Source organism: Sarcophilus harrisii, chromosome 1 (genome assembly GCF_902635505.1).
Source record: "Sarcophilus harrisii chromosome 1, mSarHar1.11, whole genome shotgun sequence".
Lineage (NCBI taxonomy): Eukaryota > Metazoa > Chordata > Mammalia > Dasyuromorphia > Dasyuridae > Sarcophilus > Sarcophilus harrisii.
In genome coordinates, this window is record NC_045426.1 from 233,230,370 (window position 1) to 233,248,260 (window position 17,891).

General features: G+C 37.1%; 2 protein-coding genes and 1 non-coding gene across 8 annotated transcripts in view; 2 read left to right on the forward strand and 1 right to left on the reverse strand.

Moving 5' to 3' along the window:
• TOM1L2 (target of myb1 like 2 membrane trafficking protein) overlaps positions 1-15,771 on the reverse strand; it is a 181,669-nt gene extending 165,898 nt beyond the window's left edge. The window contains exon 1 of one of the 5 annotated variants that reach the window (XM_031938502.1): positions 15,536-15,771. In XM_031938502.1, coding sequence (XP_031794362.1) covers positions 15,536-15,587 — 52 coding nt within the window. In that variant the 5' untranslated portion in view covers positions 15,588-15,771. Of the gene's footprint in view, positions 1-15,152; positions 15,505-15,535 lie in introns of those variants that run through there. The other 4 variants (XM_031938484.1, XM_031938490.1, XM_031938495.1 and 1 more) reach the window with 4 other exon arrangements.
• On the forward strand, positions 5,601-5,704 carry LOC111719303. Its single transcript, XR_002769496.1, has one exon. It is a non-coding gene; the product is annotated as a U6 spliceosomal RNA (small nuclear RNA).
• A 78-nt stretch (positions 15,772-15,849) lies between the features above and the next one.
• The window catches only part of DRC3 (dynein regulatory complex subunit 3), a 106,469-nt gene continuing 104,427 nt past the window's right edge, over positions 15,850-17,891 (forward strand). Inside the window, exon 1 of one of the 2 annotated variants that reach the window (XM_031938511.1) lies at positions 15,850-16,243. The gene's annotated coding sequence lies outside the window, so the exon portion shown is untranslated. The remainder of the gene's footprint in view (positions 16,244-17,891) is intronic. The other variant, XM_031938508.1, reaches the window with a different exon arrangement.

A 17,891-nucleotide genomic window follows, 5' to 3' on the forward strand; every position in this document is an offset into this window, starting at 1 on the left:
TTGGCCAAGAAAATGGCCCCAAAGGAAAGGATGAATATGCTGATCAGATTAGGTAGGAGCAAGTTATTGCACAATTTTGTTTCAAGTATAGGAGAATTCTCTGAAAAACAGCAGTATTGAGAAGACTCAAGTTAACAGAAAGAAATATATAGGGGCAACAGTAGTAGTAGTAGTAGTAGCAGTAGATAGAGCATTGCTCTGAAGTCAGAAGGATCTGAGTTCAAAATTGATCTCAGACACTTAACACTTCTTAGTTGGGTGATCCTGGGCAAGTCACTTAACCCCAATTGCCTCAACAAAAAACAAACAAACAAATAAATACCTTGCTCATAATCAGCATTCAACAAGGGAAATAAACTAACCGTCACTGAAGATGAAGGTATTCTACAATGTGTGTGTGTGTGTGTGTGTGTGTGTGTGTGTGTGAGAGAGAGAGAGAGAGAGAGAGAGAGAGAGAGAGAGAGAGAGATGAGAGATTTGCCTTTACTATGAATCTATACTCTACTCAGCTATCAAATTGATCTTCCTGAAATCCAGGTCTGATGATATTGCCACCCCTCCATTCTCTGCCCCCTGGTATAAGGGCTCCCTATCACCTCCAGAATTAAATATAAAATCTCTGACTTTTAAAGCTCTTCATAATCTGACCCCTTCCTACTTTTCCAGTCTTTTTACAACTAACTTTCTCCAGATACTATGTAAACTGTAACGCTGATCTCTTTGAGACATTTTCATTGGCTATCCCTCTAAGACTATCGCCAATCTATTTTTTATATATCTTTTTTTTTGAACGAAGTGATTTATATGCTGTCTCCCCCATTAAACTGTGAATTCCTTGAAAGTATGATTTGTAAAAAATTTTTTTGCTTTTCATTTTATTTCCAGCAGTTAGCACAGTGCCTGGTGTGTGTGTGTGTGTGTGTGTGTGTACACTAATTAACTAAGTATAGTTTGCTTATGTAACAGACTTTAATAAGAAGCAAGATGATACTGTGTCTGAGGAGTTAATGTCAAATTTTCTACTAAGTAGAAATTATTTGGTTTCCTCTGTTCCACAACTTTATACAAACCTATTAAATGGGACTACTATTTCATAATATTAATCAGTAGCAAAATCACCAAGTATTTTGCCAGTATATGCTATGTACATGCTGTAAATGACTTATAAATTGATGCTTTATCCTTCTTCACCCATAAATGATAAATATATGTTATGAGAAACACTTAATGTGATGTGAATGTTTAACAACACAAAGTCTTATTATATGTACCCTTAAGGAACACATAAAACAGTAATTGTCCAAGATTTCTGAAGTTATTTTACATAGCTATGAAGCTCTTTGGTGCGGACTTTATTAAAGGAGCAAATATTAACATTTATTTAATGCTTACTGCATACAGGGTACCATGTGAGGTAGTAGGAATACTATCAAATGCTACCATGTGAAGACCTCTTAGTCTCTAACAGGATTTCACATAGGATTCATAGACTGATTCATTCAACCAATCAACAAATACTTATTCAATGCCTACCATGTAAAGATTTAAAATAACTATAGAATATATCAGAACATATAGAATATATCAAATATCTGATAATCTATATTCAAAGACACATCAGGAATTATATAAATCCCAACTACAGAATATTCTTTACCGAAATGTAGGCCCAAATAATTGGAAAAAATATTAATTTCTCAGGGATAGATCAAACCAATGAAAAAATGGCAATTCTATCTAAATTCACTTAGTTAGTACCATGCCAAATTCCCAAAGGATTATTTTATGTAGCTATAAAAAACAAAATGAAATTCATATGGAAGTAAACATACATACTGAAAACATATTTTCATAATTTTTTGTTGACAGACATGTATAATCAAAGGTATTTAGAGACTTCTTACTATCCCGGACAACACTCTTACATACTTTCTCACTTTCTCTCTCCTCCCTCTCTCTCTCTCTCTCTCTCTCTCTCTCTCTCTCTCTCTCTCTCTCCATATATATAGATAGATAGATAGATATAGATATAGATAAACATATATGTATGTGTACACATGTGCATGCATATAGTATACACACATAGGTATACATGAGTACACATATAGTATGTGTGTGTATGTGTGTGTGTGTATATTTTATATATATATATATATATATATATATATATATATATACATATACTTCCTATATAGAGTATGTAAAATATGTACTTTATAATAAACGAAGACACACACACAGACAAGAATTTCTAGGGTAATCATGAAAAAACAGGAAGGAAGGAGGGTCTATCAGTAGCAGATCATAAACTATACTATAAAATAGCTATTACTAAAATCATTTAGTACTGGTTAAAGACAGAGATGCAAATGCACATAGTAGCATGGTGACTGGGTTAAGGCTTCAGTATTTAACAAAAAAAACTGCTGGAAAAAAATGGAACACAATTTAGGAAAATTTAGAATAAAACTTCATATTCTTCAACAGATAAATAGTCAAAGAATATGGATATTTAGTTTCCAAAAGAAAAAATCCAAGCTATCAACAATCATGTTTTGAAAAATGCTCTAAATCACTAATGATGAGAGACATGCAAATTAAAGCAATTCTGAGGTTTTGTCTTTCATCACCAGATTGCCAAAGAAAAGAAAAGAAGAAAATAACAAATGTTGGAGAGACTACAGAAAAAGAGGCACACTATTGCATTACTGATGGAGCTATGAATTGGTCTAGTCATTCTGGAAAGCAACTTGGAATCATGCTCTTAAAAGTTACTAAATTTGACTCAGCAGTACCACGACTAAGCCTATGCTTCAGAGCGATTAAGAAAATCAGAAAAGATGTATATATACAAAAATATTTATAGCAGCTCTTTTTATAATAGTCTCAAACTGGAAATTATAGGGGTGCTTATCCACTGGGAAATGACTATATAAATTATGCTCATGAATGTGATGAGAGTAAGGAATGAACAAATATTTATTAAATATATATATTAAATATGATCTCACTTGATCCTCAGAAAAATCCTATTATATAAGTGTTAATTATCCCTATTTTATAACTGAGGCAGACAGAGGTTAAATGATTTGCCCAGGATGACACAACTAGTATGTGTCTGTGTCATGTCTTTTTGACTCTAGGTTCAGCATTCTATCCATTGTTCCACTTAGAAATGTGAATGATGAAACAGCCAGCTTCAGCTGAAACTGGGACAGCCTTATGAACTGATGCAGAATTAAGTGAGCATAAGTGAACAATATATACAACAGCAGCAATATTATAGAGAAAAAAACTTTAAAATATTTTGGTCATAAGGCCAGAGAATTAAAGATGAAACCTAGATCTACCTCCTGCTAGAGAGGTAATGGATTTAAACAGCAGAATGAGACAGTCATTTTTGGAAATGGCCAATGTGGGGATTTGTTTTGATGGACTAAGCATATCTGTAATAAGTGTTCAGTCCATAATACAAAGTTAAAGAGTATCCAAATCCTTGTGCTCTTAACATATCCAACAATTCACTTCAAAAATATATTAAATCCCTAATTTTGCTGAGAAGATAGAGTTAAAAATGACAGTCCCTGCTCTTAAGGATTTTACATTCCTCTGGGTGGGTTGAGGAATGGGGGAGGAGGAAATTAGGTAAGATAAGATGTCATGCTTACTGACTGGAGATGGTTAAACAATGTGTGGTATATGAATGTAGAGGAATATTGCTATCCTATAAGTAACGGATGTGAAAAACATGAAGAGGTATGGGCAAATTTCTAAAAATGGATGAAAGTAGTCTTAGGGAAAAAAATAGGACCAGATATACTGATTTGTGAATCATCTGCATAAAGATGATAGTTAAACCTATCAGAGTAGACACCATGATTTAAAAAAAAAAAAAATTGAAAAATGAAATAAGTTCTAGAACAAAGTATTACAGGTCACACTTTCATTTAGTGGGGGAAGGAGGGTAATGAATCAGTAAATCAAACAAAGGAGATAGGTAATGAACCTGGGGAGGGCTGTCATGGAAGCCAAGTGTCAAATCCTACAAAAAAATCAAGGAGGATAATAATTGAGTAAAATCCATTTATTTTAGAATTAAGAATTCATGGGTGAATTTCAAGAGTTGTGTGTGGTCATTTTTCAAGAAAAACAATCCAATCAGGCCATTCTAATTTCCAAGTCTCATCTAAAAGTGGGAGCTAAATCCCAGTCCCATCATGAGGACTTTGAAAAGGAGAACCAGCATTACTTCCAAGTCATTGAAATAAGGCAGAAAATGTCTTTGGGAAGCTTTTCTTGACTCAAACATTATCTAGATCCACAAATAGGAAGAACACAGGTTCGAAGAGGTTCTGAACCAAGTAGAAATGAAAACCTGATCTGGTCTAAGACTTAAAACTCCAGAATCATTGAATTTTTGAGTGGAAAGAGCTAGAAGATCATACCAACCAAATCTTTTTTTCAGTATACGAAATCCAAAGAAATTAAATTGTAACTTGTAGTTATGTGAGTTGAATACTAACTAGCTCAATTTTAACTCATAGTACTTTAAGTTTTACAAAGTATTTTCTTTATAACAGGTTTATAAGGTAGACAGTGTTAGTATTATCATCACTATTACACAAATAAGAAAACTGAACCCCAGAAAGATTAAGTATCTTTGATTCATGGTGTCTTTGATTCATGGTCCGGAAGTCAGTCCACTATGTCATGCTGTCATTTCACTCAGAATTAATACCAAGAGAACACTGCTAGCTCAAAAGCCCAGGGAAAGTATTATTCTAATAATTTGATCTTGGGCAGTAAGATGAGAAGGGGAAAAAAAGTTTGTTTTTTTCCCCATGCCAAATTTGGGCATTCACTTTCCAACATTAAAAAAATAAAATTATCTTTCATCAAAAAATATCAAACTATAAGATAATGATATTTCAATTATAATTTTGCCTGCTCTCTTTACAACAATTCCAAGATTATTATGACAAGGGATGTGATGCAAAAGGACTGTACTAGAAATCAGGAGACCCAAGTTCTAATTCAACCTCTGGGCACTATCTAATATTTAGTTTTTGAGACTCTTAAGTTTCCTCAGGAGATGGGCTGAACTAGATGATCTCTAAGGTTTTTAAGTACTATGAGGGAGAGCTATCTGTGCCATGTGGAAGCAGTAGCAAGCTCAGTTTTCAAATATGATCAAGTATAATTTCTCAGATGCCATTTTCTATTTTGACTAATATGTTCCAACACTCTACATGATTTCTTCTTTGGAAATTTGCACAAGAACTCAATGGGGCATATCGCTTTTTGTGGTAGAACTGAAAACAAGGTAGCTGTCTATTGAATGGGGAATAGCTAAACAAATAGTGGTATAAGAACATAATGAAATGTTACCACACTAAAAGAAACAATGAAAAGAAATTTAAATAATATGTTTATTATATATTTAAAAGACATAGCAAGTTGTACATAATAAATTTACAGTTTTATGTGCAATCATTTTTAAAATTATACCATGTTATAGAGATGCTAGTTTTATTCCATAAATTAAAAATAAAATAAATAAAACACAAAACAATAAATATGAAGAATTCAGAAAAGCATGAGTACTTACCTCAGCAGCATATATACTAAAACTGAAATGATAGAGAGATTAGCATGGCCCCTGTGTAAGGATGACATACAAATTCATGAAGGGTTCCATATTTTTTGGTTCAAAAGGGAAAAAAACCCCACAAACTGTCAAAGTAAGCAGAACAAAAACATCCAATATATGTAATTATTTTTAGCTACAACAATGAAAACATAAAGAGCAATAACACAAAACTGAAACATATATAATAATAATGACCAAGCTTGGCCCTACTTTCATTTCAAAATAGGGAACTCTGAGTGTACAATCTTGCCTATCTTGTCAGATTCAATAGGTGTTTGGTTAGCTTGGTTGTACTATTTCTTTCTTTTTTCTTCTTAAATCTTTGTTAAAAAAGAAGACTGATCCAATGGAGCAGTAATGAACTGAACCAGCTACACCCAGTGAAAGAACTTTGGGAGATAACTAAGAACCATTACATGGAATTCCCAATCCCTATATTTCTGCCCACCTGCATTTTTGATTTCCTTCACAGGCTAACTGTACAATATTTCAGAGTCTGATTCTTTTTGTACAGCAAAATAATGGTTTGGACATGTATACTTATTTTGTATTTAAGTTATACTCTAATATATTGAACATGTATTGGTCATCCTGCCATCTAGAGGAGGGGGTGGGGGGAAGAAGGGGAAAATTTGGAACAAAAGGTTTGGCAATTGTCAATGCTGTAAAATTACCCATGCATATAACTTGTAAATAGAAAGCTATTAAAGAGTTTAAAAAAATTAAAAAGTAGACTGATACATACAGGAGAGTGAGAGAGAAATATGTGAAATTTAATGTGATATAAAAACAAAAGGAAACAAATGAAAAACCCTAACCCTATCTTCATAGTCATTTCTATGTAGATAATACCCAAATCTACATAAACAGTCTTCATTTCTCCTAAGCTGCAACCCAATAACTCCATCAAATATACCTTAGTCATCTATAATTCAACATGTTGAAAAATAGAACTCATTATTCTTCCCATCTAAATCTCAAGAACAACAGTGTTTTATTATATTGTGCCATCCTTGTCCCAAGCTCCCAAAGATTTGCAGGCCAACTCTCCAAGATGAAAAAACAGATCTCTCTCCATTAAATTCAATATGAAAACAAGACCCCAAACATGATTTTTTATGTACCTCCCACATTACAAAGGCTGCTTCATTAATGATTAAAATAGCAGCTGGTAATGGCTTAAAGCAAGTTAGCCAGTTAGACAACTTAGCATATGTTTAAATTCCCTCTCTTCTTTTATCCAACAACATATCTCCAAAGAACACTGAATACACAGGTATTCTATTATGTAGAATAAAGAAAAAAATATCAGTGAGTTTGTAAGAAAGTAGGCTGCTTTAATTCAATTCTCATAAGAGGTGTTCAGATGCATAAGACATTGCCATAAGGAATTACATGGAAGTGATAAAAACTAAAAGAATAAATTAAATCAAGGTTGTGTTTGATGGTATAAGTTCCTTAATTATAGCTACTATAATCATATTTTTTTTTGCCCACATTTTTCTAAAAAGCTGATATACAATATTAACTATACATTTTTACAGCTGGGGAGGGGATTTGACCAAGAGTAGCTGAGACAATTATAATAAGGTTAATACTTCAAGCCTCTGTTCTGGTTTTAAAGATATCTCCCTATGGAAGGTGTGAACATCTCATCTTCAATGAAACTATTTTTGGAATTTTGACTAATCAAGTCTAATCAATAAGCATTTATTAAGAATTTACCAAGTGCCAGGCACTGTGATAAACTGTTGGGGATACAAAGAAAAGCAAAAACTAGCTCCTACCACCGAAAATCATGTGGATGCCCAGCAATTGGGGAATAGCTAAGTTATGGTAGATGAATGTAATGGAAGAATATTGTTCTATAAGAAATGATCAGCAAGCTGATTTCAAAAAAGCCTGGAGAGACTTACATGAACTGATGCTAAGTGAAGTGAGCAGAACCAAGAGAACGTTGTACTCAGTAACAACAAGATTTGCTGATGATCAACTGTGATGATCAACCAATAATTTGGTAATTCAAGGCAATTCCAATAGACTTGGGATGGAAAATACCATCCATATTCACAGAGAGAATTATGTATGGAGAATGAATATGGACCAAAGCATAGTATTTTCACCATGGTTGTTGTTAGCTTGTTTTTTTCTTCTCATGGTTTTTTCTCTTTTGGTCAGATTTTTCTTGCACAACATGATAAATATGGAAATATATTTAAAAGAATTAAATATATTTAACCTATATCAGATTGCTTTCTGTCATGGGGAGGGTGGTAGAAAAATTTGGAATACAAAAATTAATGTGAAAATTATTTCTGTATGTATTTGGAAAAATAAAATCCAATTGAAAATTTAAAAAAATAAAGTTTAAGAAAAAAATTAATTCCTATATCCAAGATATGATATTCTAATGAAGAGACAACATGGTCCCATTGATCACTTTCTCTCTATTCACATCACAACCACTCTTTGCCAGGCTTTCATCATCTGCAGCCTGGATTATTACAATAATCTTCTGGTTTTATATTCAGTGTCTCCCCTTATCAATCTATTCACATAGTTGTCAAATTGTTATTCCTAAAATGTTGGTTTGCCCATTCTCAAGAATCATCAAGAACTCCCAACTGCCTTTAAGATAAACTATAGATTGCTTGATTTGGCATTTAAAATCCTTTACAATATGACTACAATCTATCTATCCAGACTGTCCAGTAGTCATATTTACACGTTATTCCCTCTGAAACACTCCATATTCCAATCAACCAGCTGATCCCCATATGTCATTCTCTTTTTCTTGCATATGCTAGCCCTCATGCCAGAAATACTTTCTTTCTTCAATTTCTTGGAATCATGGCTATTTTATAGGAGACTCATCTCAACTGCCAACCCCTTTAAGAGGCCCTTCCTGATTCCCCCAGTTGTTTGTGTCTCCTCCCCCAAATTGCTTTGTCTTTGCGATGAGACAGGTTCTCCCTGATTTCTCTCAATCTGGGACTTGACTGACAAGGAAGGTATAGCTTCCTGGTCTCCCAAAGGCATGAAAGTTCCACCCATGTGGGTTTGAGACTCCTCCAAGCTGAAGCTTCTTTGAAGGCCCCAAGAATCCCTATACTTTTTCATGCTAATTAGGAGCATAGGAGAAGGGGAAGAAAATTTACAGAAGCTAAGGGTCATTAGTTCCTTTTTGCATATCCTTTCGGTGTCAAGGTAAAGTAAATCTCCTCTTGTTAACTGTTTAATGATTTGTGGGTGCTTCATTTAGTTCCTAAATCAAACCTGAAGAGGGTGCTGCTTGGCTTTAAGTCCGCCCTAAACAATATGTATTATATCCAGTATTTACTTATCTGAACACATATCCCCTAGTAAACTATAAGCTCCAGGACAGCAGGAACTGTTTATTTGTATATTTCCATCTAGCCTCTGAAGATAAAAATACAAATAAACAGTTGTATATTTCCATCTTCAGAGGCTAGCACATAATGGGTAGTTAATAAATGCACATTGGTTGATAACCAACCTTGGAAAACTGGCCAGAGGCAATGAGAGGCTGTGGCTTGCCTAGGTCACATAGCTGACTGATAGCTGAGTTTAAACTTATGTTTCTTCTGACTGAGGCCCAGTCCTCTAGACCCATGACCACATACTGATTTTATCTCTGCCTCTCTTTTGTTTTTGATACTTACTTCTTTCAAATATATCCTTTTATGTGTGTATTCATAAATATACAAATTTTTATTGCCAGAATATTCCACCTTCTGCATTCCATCTGCATTAGCATTTATTTTGTGATGAGTCAAAATTTCACATGCTACAATGCAAGCTTGAAGTCTCCAGAAGACACAGAGGGTACAGGATTTTGAAACCTTACCTGGGACATACAAATGCCTTATCCTGGTTCTGACAGTTAGCTATTACTTTTTAAAGTTTTTTTAAAGATCAAGTCTTATTTGTTTCTGAACCTTCCATAGAGAGTGGCTTGTACACAGAAGTCAATAAATGTGGACTGGAAACCTGAGGAGTTCATGTCTCCATGACAGAAAAAATAAATTTTAATATCTGACAAATTTTGATATTTGAAATCTCTAAAGCTTACCAATACTAACTACCACTCCACAAGCAAAATTCCCTCACAATAATAACTAGCTTTTGTTGTTAACAGCAAATAAAGTGGTGTAGACATGGAAGTGTTAGTCTGGGATAAAAAAACACTGCATTTACTATCTCAAAAAATTTTTTTAACATCTCTCCTATACTCATTTTCTCCTATGACAGCACTCTGGGACAACCTTTTCATCATCTCACACCTAGACTATCTCAATAGTCTCTAGCTGGTGTCTCTGCCACAAACCCCTTCCCAGTCCAACCCATTCAGGTGTTAAACTGATCTTCCAAAGCCCAGTCACACTATGTCACTTCCCTATTCAGTAAACTCCAGTGGTTCCTTATCAATCTGAAGATTGATAAGGATCTAAGATCCTTATATAAAGATCTAAGATCAAATATAAAATTCTCTGTCTGGCTTTTAAAGCCTTTCACACTTTCCACTCACTGGCCTCTTCTTGTTTCTTATACAAATTACTTCCCCTCCCTTACTAGGTGCTTTTTCACTGTTTAGAAAGTTCTCCTTATTCATCAATGCCTCCAGTCTTCTTTCAAGTGTCAACTAAAATCTAATATTCTGCAAGATCCTCTTTTCCAGTCTCAGTATTAAAAGGGTCCCTGTATTAATGGAATGAAGGCTAATGCCTTCCCTCTGAGATCACCTCCAATTTATCCAGTATATATGTCTTGTATAGATAAAGTTATTTGCATGATTCTACTTCCTCATTAGAATGTGAGCTACTAGAGGACAGGATTGATCTTGCTTTCTTTATATCTCAAGCATTTAGTGATGTTTTGCATATAATAAGTACTGAATAAATTCTTATTGACTTGCCTCATAACACTTTAGACTCTTATTTGTTTTTATTATTTGTGTATATGCTGTTATTTAATTGTTCAGTGTGTCTGCTTCTGACCCTGCCTGGAGTTTTCTTGGTAAAGACACTGTAGTGTCACATTTCCTCCTCTAGTAGCTTAAGGCAAACAGAGGTTAAGTGATGTGACTTGGCAAGGGTCAGACAGCTAGTCAGTGAGGAAGGCCACATCTGAACTCAGGTCTTCCTGACTCTAGCCACTGAACCATTGAGCTGCCACCTTGTGTATATAATAACTCCCCTCTAATAACAGCTACCATTCATATAACTAGGCACTGAGTGTAATACTTTACAATTCTTTCATTTGATCCTCATAACAACCTGAGGAGGTAGGTGCTGTTATTACCCCCATTTCACAGATAAGGAAAGCAACAAAAGGAGGTGAAGTGACTTGGCCAGGGTCATACATCTAATTAAATGTCTACAGCTGGCCTTGAATTCACATTTTTCTGACTCAGGCCCAGCACTTTATCCATTCCATCACTCGGAGTAAAACCCTAGTTGTTCCTCCAAATAAAGCATAAGCTCTCTGACACATGCACTGTGCCTTAGCAGTGTGGTTTGCCAGTAGAAAACACATCATAATTATTTGTTGAACTGTATACAATTGTTGGAATTAGACTAGTCAATATAGCCAGGCAGAAGTTAGATATTCAACATCCAACTGATACTAAGAAGCTGCTTTTGCATTACACTATCTCTACATATGTACATTTCATCAAAGAATAAACTGCTTCTTATATACTTATTCAAGCAGAACTATAAAATCATCTCATGAATAAGGCTTGCTTTTTCACTGTTATTGTCTGGGCTCTGTACTTATTGAGGGATTATTTATAAGCATCTACATTCTATCTTTGAAACTTTTAGATACACATAGACTAGGACAACTGCAAAAGCTTCCTTGGACTTTTTGGCCAACTCCTCATTCAATGCTACCTATTCAAAAACTGGCTAATTTAAAAGAAGTTCATTCACACTACAAAATTTGTTCTAAGATAAAAATCAGGAAATAAGGATAATTGAATTCTGTACTTCCCACTCTACTTTCTCAGCTTAAAAAAAAAAAAAATCACTATTCTCAAAGGCCACAAAAAAACAAGAGTAGAATGTGAACAATTCTGTTGCCAAAGATGTAAGCTACACATACACATATGCACAAGCATACTCACCTGTAAATGCATGTACACACACACACACACACACACACACACAAACACCAGCAGTAGCAGGAAACAAACAAAACCTAAATAAGCATGGTGGAAATATTGGGGATAGAAATAAAGAAGAAGGCAATAGTTCCTGCCCTCAAAGGAACTTATACTATTCAGTGGGGCAAACAACATAAATATGCAGTTAACAATCAAGATATATACTTAGTAGATATATCATAACTTTACAGAAGAAGGCTTTAGAAGTTTGAGGGATGAAGAAAGACATCTTGTAGAAGGAAGCATTGGAGCTGAGTGAAGGAAGTAAAAGAGTCTAAGAATTGGAAATGAAGAGGCAGAGCATTTTTGGCACAGGGAACAATCAGTACAAAGACCTGGAGATGGGAAAGGGAGTATCCTGTGCAAAGGGACATAAGTAAACCAATCTGGTTACATTGTAGAGTGCATTGAAAGAAGGAGAGTGTAAGAAGATTGTCAAGATAGAAAGTGAATGCAAAAATAACTCAAATTCACTGAATACAATTATAAAGTGTGAATCAAGATAATAAAAAAAGACATCATATATGACAATGCTAAGCACATAGATTATAATCATAACATTTTATCATTTAATAACTGGAGTTGTTTTAAAGATAATCAATAGAAAGTCTTAAAATCTACCTTGTAGCAGGTAAGAGGTACTATTAGTGAGAAAATAGTAATAGCAAGAATATAAAATAACAAGAAAACAGGCTTTCTAACATTCTCTCTAATTTGACTCCATCTTACATATTCAAGCAATTTTTCCAATGCTGTTCAACAATTTACCCTTTGCTCTAAACCTGTCTCCTTATTGTCCAATGAGCACACCTCTTCAGTCCTGCCTCCATGCCCTTAGCTCATGTCCCTGCCAAGAGCCTTCATTTCTTCTTTTAAAGCTAGTCTTCCTGAAAGCCTTCCAGTATCATTCATTTCTCATTGCTCTTCTTCTTCACTGAATTTCTACAATATAAAGTCAGCACCATACCTTTTATTATTTCCTATTGTTTCATATAGGTTGGTTTTATCTCTCCTTGCAGCCTAAGCAAAACAAATAGACAGATGGAAGATTGTATTAGGCAACTTGTAGTTGAATGTATTTCATTTTAACTGTAAGAGATTTCAGAGGAAAAGTGAGGTCCAGAAAGGTTTATTCAGTCAATCAAAAAGCATTTAGTAATCATTTACTCTATGCCAGACATTATTCTAATTGCCTAAGATAATATAGCAAGTTGGTGACACAATTAAGAATAATCCAACTCAAAATATCTAGTTAATTGCTTCTTCCACAGTACTGTTCTGCATCTAAGATCCCTTCCAATTCTAACATTCTATGATAAAACTGGAAGTTCTTTGAGGACAAGAGCCATGTAATACTATTTCTATATTCCCCACAAGATTTTGATACCATGCCAAGCACAGAAAAGGAGCTTAGAACTTATTTGCTAATTGGTTATTATATCCAATCTTCTATCCAACAGATTATGACATCTCTAAAATATATTTAATGGAAAATAAAGTGCTATGAAAATTGCCTCTGTTCACTTACTAACACAAAAATTCAATAACTATGAATCAAGATAATAAAAAAGACATCATATATGTATGTATATATACATTAGGAATACTTGCTCTAACCTTTAAACACTATTAGGACCTCTGCTTAAACTTCTCAGCTGATGTTCCCTGATAGAAAAATATGACACTAACCTAATAACTATAAAATTATCTTTAACTTTTGCCCTTCTATCTTCAATATGTCTATGTAGTTCTATGGTACAATTCTTCTTAAATTATTCAGTTCATCTTTGTATTAATTTACTAACTCAGGGAGAGATTCGTTTGTCTGTTTGTTTTGGTGGCAATACAGGTTAAATGACTTGTCTAGGATCACACAGCTAGTAAATATCTATGGCCAGATTGAGGAACTCCTGGCTCCAGGGTTAGTGTCACCTAGTTACTCCCCCCCCCCCCCAAAGTTTTAAGATTCCAAACTGAACTGAAGAACTGAAGAAGCATAAAGTCCCTTGTGGAAAATTACCTGAAGGATGAGGGAAAAGAAACTAGGGTAGAGGAGGACAGAAGGAACTGGGAAAGTTTTCCTTGGCTAGTGCACTACCAAGATACAACCTCTTTCATTCCTTAATCATTTCCAAAAGCCAGTTCTTAGAAAGGTGAAGGTTCAGTAATTTCTCAGGCTTCTAAAATCAGGAAAACAGGGCAGTTTGTAAGCAAATCACCACTACCTTAACCAGTCTTGCATGTAAGTAGAAAAAATGCAACTGCCTCAAAAAGATGTTTTACCAGTCCACCCTCCAGTCCATAAACTAACCAAAGTCACAGCATTCTTGAATACTCTTCTAGCAAAAACTTTGCCTTGGGCTAAGGAACAAGTAGCTTTTTTTGGTAAGATCTTCATCAATGATTTGTGTGGTCTGTTAAGGCAAGCTTTCTCGGAGTTTCTTTGCAAACACTTCCCTAATACACTCTCCCTGTCATCACTCTAGTATCCCTTTCAAGAGTGTTTGAGATCCCCAGAGACATTAACAATGAAAACGATCAGTGCTGCAATTCAACTCCCATCCCTTCCCACCCAAACAAAAAGATCCAGCAGAAGTCTTCACTGAACTTCAAAAAACTTAATGAGAATGAATTACAGATCTAGAGGCAAAGTGATCTCAGGGTACAACCTAGTTGAATTCCCTCATTTTAGAGATGGGAAAACTGACATTCAGAGAGATTAAGTGATTTGTCCAAGGCCACACAGGCAATAAGTGTCAGGGTTAACACTTGAACCCAGGTCTTTGGATGCTAGAGTCAGTGTACTTTTCAGTGTATCATACTGGGGGGGGGGGGGGGGGGGGGGGGGGGGGGGGGGGGGGGGGGAAAACAAGAGGGAAAGGGAGAGAGAACAAAGAAGAAAGAGGAGAGAAGGAAGAATGGAGTGAGGAGAAAGAAGAGAAAGATGAATGAGAAAAGTGAGAGAAGAAAAAGAGAGAAAAGAGCAGAAAAAGATGAAAAAAAGAGAAGAAAGGAGAGAGAGGAGAGGGAGAAGAGGAGAGAAAGAAGAGAATGGAGGGGAAGAGAGAAAAGAAAAAAGAAAGCAGAGAAGAGAGGAAAAAAAGACATAGAAGGGAAAAGAGAAGAATGAGAAGACAAAGAGGAAAGAGAGAAGAGAGAAAGAATAGAGAGGAGAATTAGAAGGAGGAAGGGGAGGAGGAGGAAGAGAAGAGAAGGAAAAGAAGGAGAAGAAAAGGAAGGAAGGGAAGAAGGAGGAGGAGAAAAGGACGAGGAGAAGAAGTGATGAGAAGTCAGTAAGTGGAAGATATCACTTACTATCTCGTACACGGAGGCACCACAAGGATGGCTCAGGTGGGCACCATGTAATTGGCACTGCTCAGGGAACCTTGCCCAGGCCACCCCACACTCTACTGCTCGGACGGGACTGAGCAGGGTCCCACGCTGAGCAGCCACCCTGTGGGGAAGCATCCAGTGAGATGGTCTGGTCGGGCTGGTAGGGGAGGAAGTTGATGCTAGGGAGGTGACCCAGGCACCCCCTCAAAGACGCGGCCGAGGCCTGGCACAGTTCCCTTGTCCACTCCAGGCCCACGCCACCGAGGCCGACGGAGCACCTCACGAAGCAAGGCTGGGACCGGACCAAGCCGCCCCGGAGATGCCGTCCTTCTACCCCCGCCCCGAAACCGCCCTGAGGGCCTTACCGAGGCACTGTCCCACCGGGGTGCTAAATGGGTTTCCCAGGAGAAACTCCATCTTGGGAGGACAACTCCTCAGGCGGCGGAGGCTCCGACCAGCTGCCCGCCGCCGCCGCCGCTGCCGTCGTCGCAACCACCCCCTACGGCTCCCCCGGCCTGAGTGACACTTGCCCCCTTTCCCGAACGGTGAGCTCCGATCTCCCAGCCCCTCCTGCCGATCTAAGTCCCCATTGGACTGTGCCTCCGTAGCCTTCCACCCATTGGCTATCGACCGTCCTCCGAGAAGCCCCCGCTTATCCCGCAGCCTCTGATTGGACCGCGGGGCAGGTAGGTCATTTGAGCCATCTTTTTGGTCCCGGCTCCGAGTCGGGGACCCTAAATCTGATTCGCCGAGGTAGTGATCTATTTGAAGACTTTCCATAACGATTGGATTAAAAACTAGAACGTCACCACCTCCTCCCGCAAAGGCGGGCCAAGGAGGGCTCCGCCCTCAGAAGACAGCGATTGGAGGGAGATTTGTTTTCTCTATGACTGGTTGGTGAAAAAAGCATTTTCCCCCCACCCAAAAGTTTGGACATGTGACCAGTCAACTTTCACCTTGGAGAGTCCGTCATCGGATTTCCCCTTAGCAACCAGACAGTCGCGTTATCCTCCCTTAGCAACCAGGCAAACTTCTTTGAGGCTGAAACGAGAGGGAGGTTAGAGCTCCGGAAGGTGAGATATCCCGAGTTTAGACCTCAGAGCGTCTTTTGGGGGACGGACCAGAGGGGAAGGGGACCAGAGCCTATTCTAATTTCCCCCAGGACCACGCCGGGGCCAGGGCGGAGGGGAGCGGAGTCAGGGATTGGTGTCGGGACCCCAAGTTCTAAGCCCGCTTCCCCCATCCCACTCCTCCACGGTCTCGGGGTCTGAGCCCCATAGAAGTTAGTACGTGCCCACAAGTCTCAAAATCTCCATCCACATGATGGGGACATAGGACTCTTTTCCACTTCACTCGAATTGTCTGCCCTTTAAAAGGATTCTTACTTCCTCAGACAGGAAGGGGCTTTCCCTCTCAGTGCGAATAAGGAGCGCCTTAAAGTGATCTCATTTATTCGAATTAGCTCTATTCGAAATTATAATTGTGTAAATTACGATAGTTCTAGCCCTTTTGGAAATAATGCAGCACTAATTTAAATAACGCCACTACTTATGTTGCCTGCATCTTCTTTCTCCTTTCCCCTTCCCTCCTTTTTCTTTTTCTTCTTAGGTTCTTGGGTTCCACTGGTGGTTCTGAAGATAACTGAAAGTTTAGGTGCTTTCGTCATAAGGGAAATAATTTGTCCCAAATTCACAATGAATCTTCCAACAACTTTTGGGAGGATTGAAGGGTTATAACAATTGTAACAAAATCTGCTCTCCTCCACATGGGAGGTGGTTCTTTAACCATCAAGTCAAAACTGGAAGATGCTTACTTATGTATTCTGAAAAATATAGAAAACTCTTCAGGGCTACCCTATCTTGCACAGTCAGATCCAGAATAAAGACTGGGCCACAGGCAATGGGAACAAACTCTTCATAAAAAGTCAACAAACCTTAAAAGTACCATGATGAGAAGGGAAAGGTGGCAGGGTGGAGAAGAAATGGGAATCTGTGAAATTATGGGAGTATATTTTTTGGGATCTAATTGTGCCTAAAATCTGTCCAAAACGATGGAAGGAGGAAAGGGGAAAAGGGAATCTGGAGAAGAGAGAACCTTCTACCTTAGTTTGGATTTTTCAAGTAGGAAACTTTCACCCAGCTTAGTCTCATTTCCTGGTCTGGTCACTGCTAACCACCTGCCTCCAGTGGATGAAATTTCTGCCAGTCCTAAGTGGACACTGTCATCCCTCTTTTGCAAGCCTTTCTTGGTTCATTCTCCATCATTTCTCCTGCTCAGCTACCCCTGCCCCAAAGATCCAAGCACTGCTAGGGTTTGGGATGAAGGAGTGTCAGAAGATGTAGTTGTGAGGTAATTGACACCTGAAAATATAAGGAATAGCATCAGATATTCATCAGTATATAATAGAACAATGATAATCAATCTAATATCCCAAATAAAGGTCTCAGAGCACTAAGATACCACTGTAATATATGCAACAGACAGAGCACGATGCAAAGCTTTATTTGAGAGGTATTTTGTGATTACTGGTCTTATTTATATAATGGATATGTATTACAAGCCAAAGTATTAATAGTAATAATAACTATAGTAGGCCTATAATACAAAAAATTAGCAAAACAGCAAAATTAGGAATTAACAAAACTAAACAAAATTAACAGACAAATGTTGCTACAATATAGTTATAGTTTCAATATAAAGCAAGAAAGCATAACAAAAATG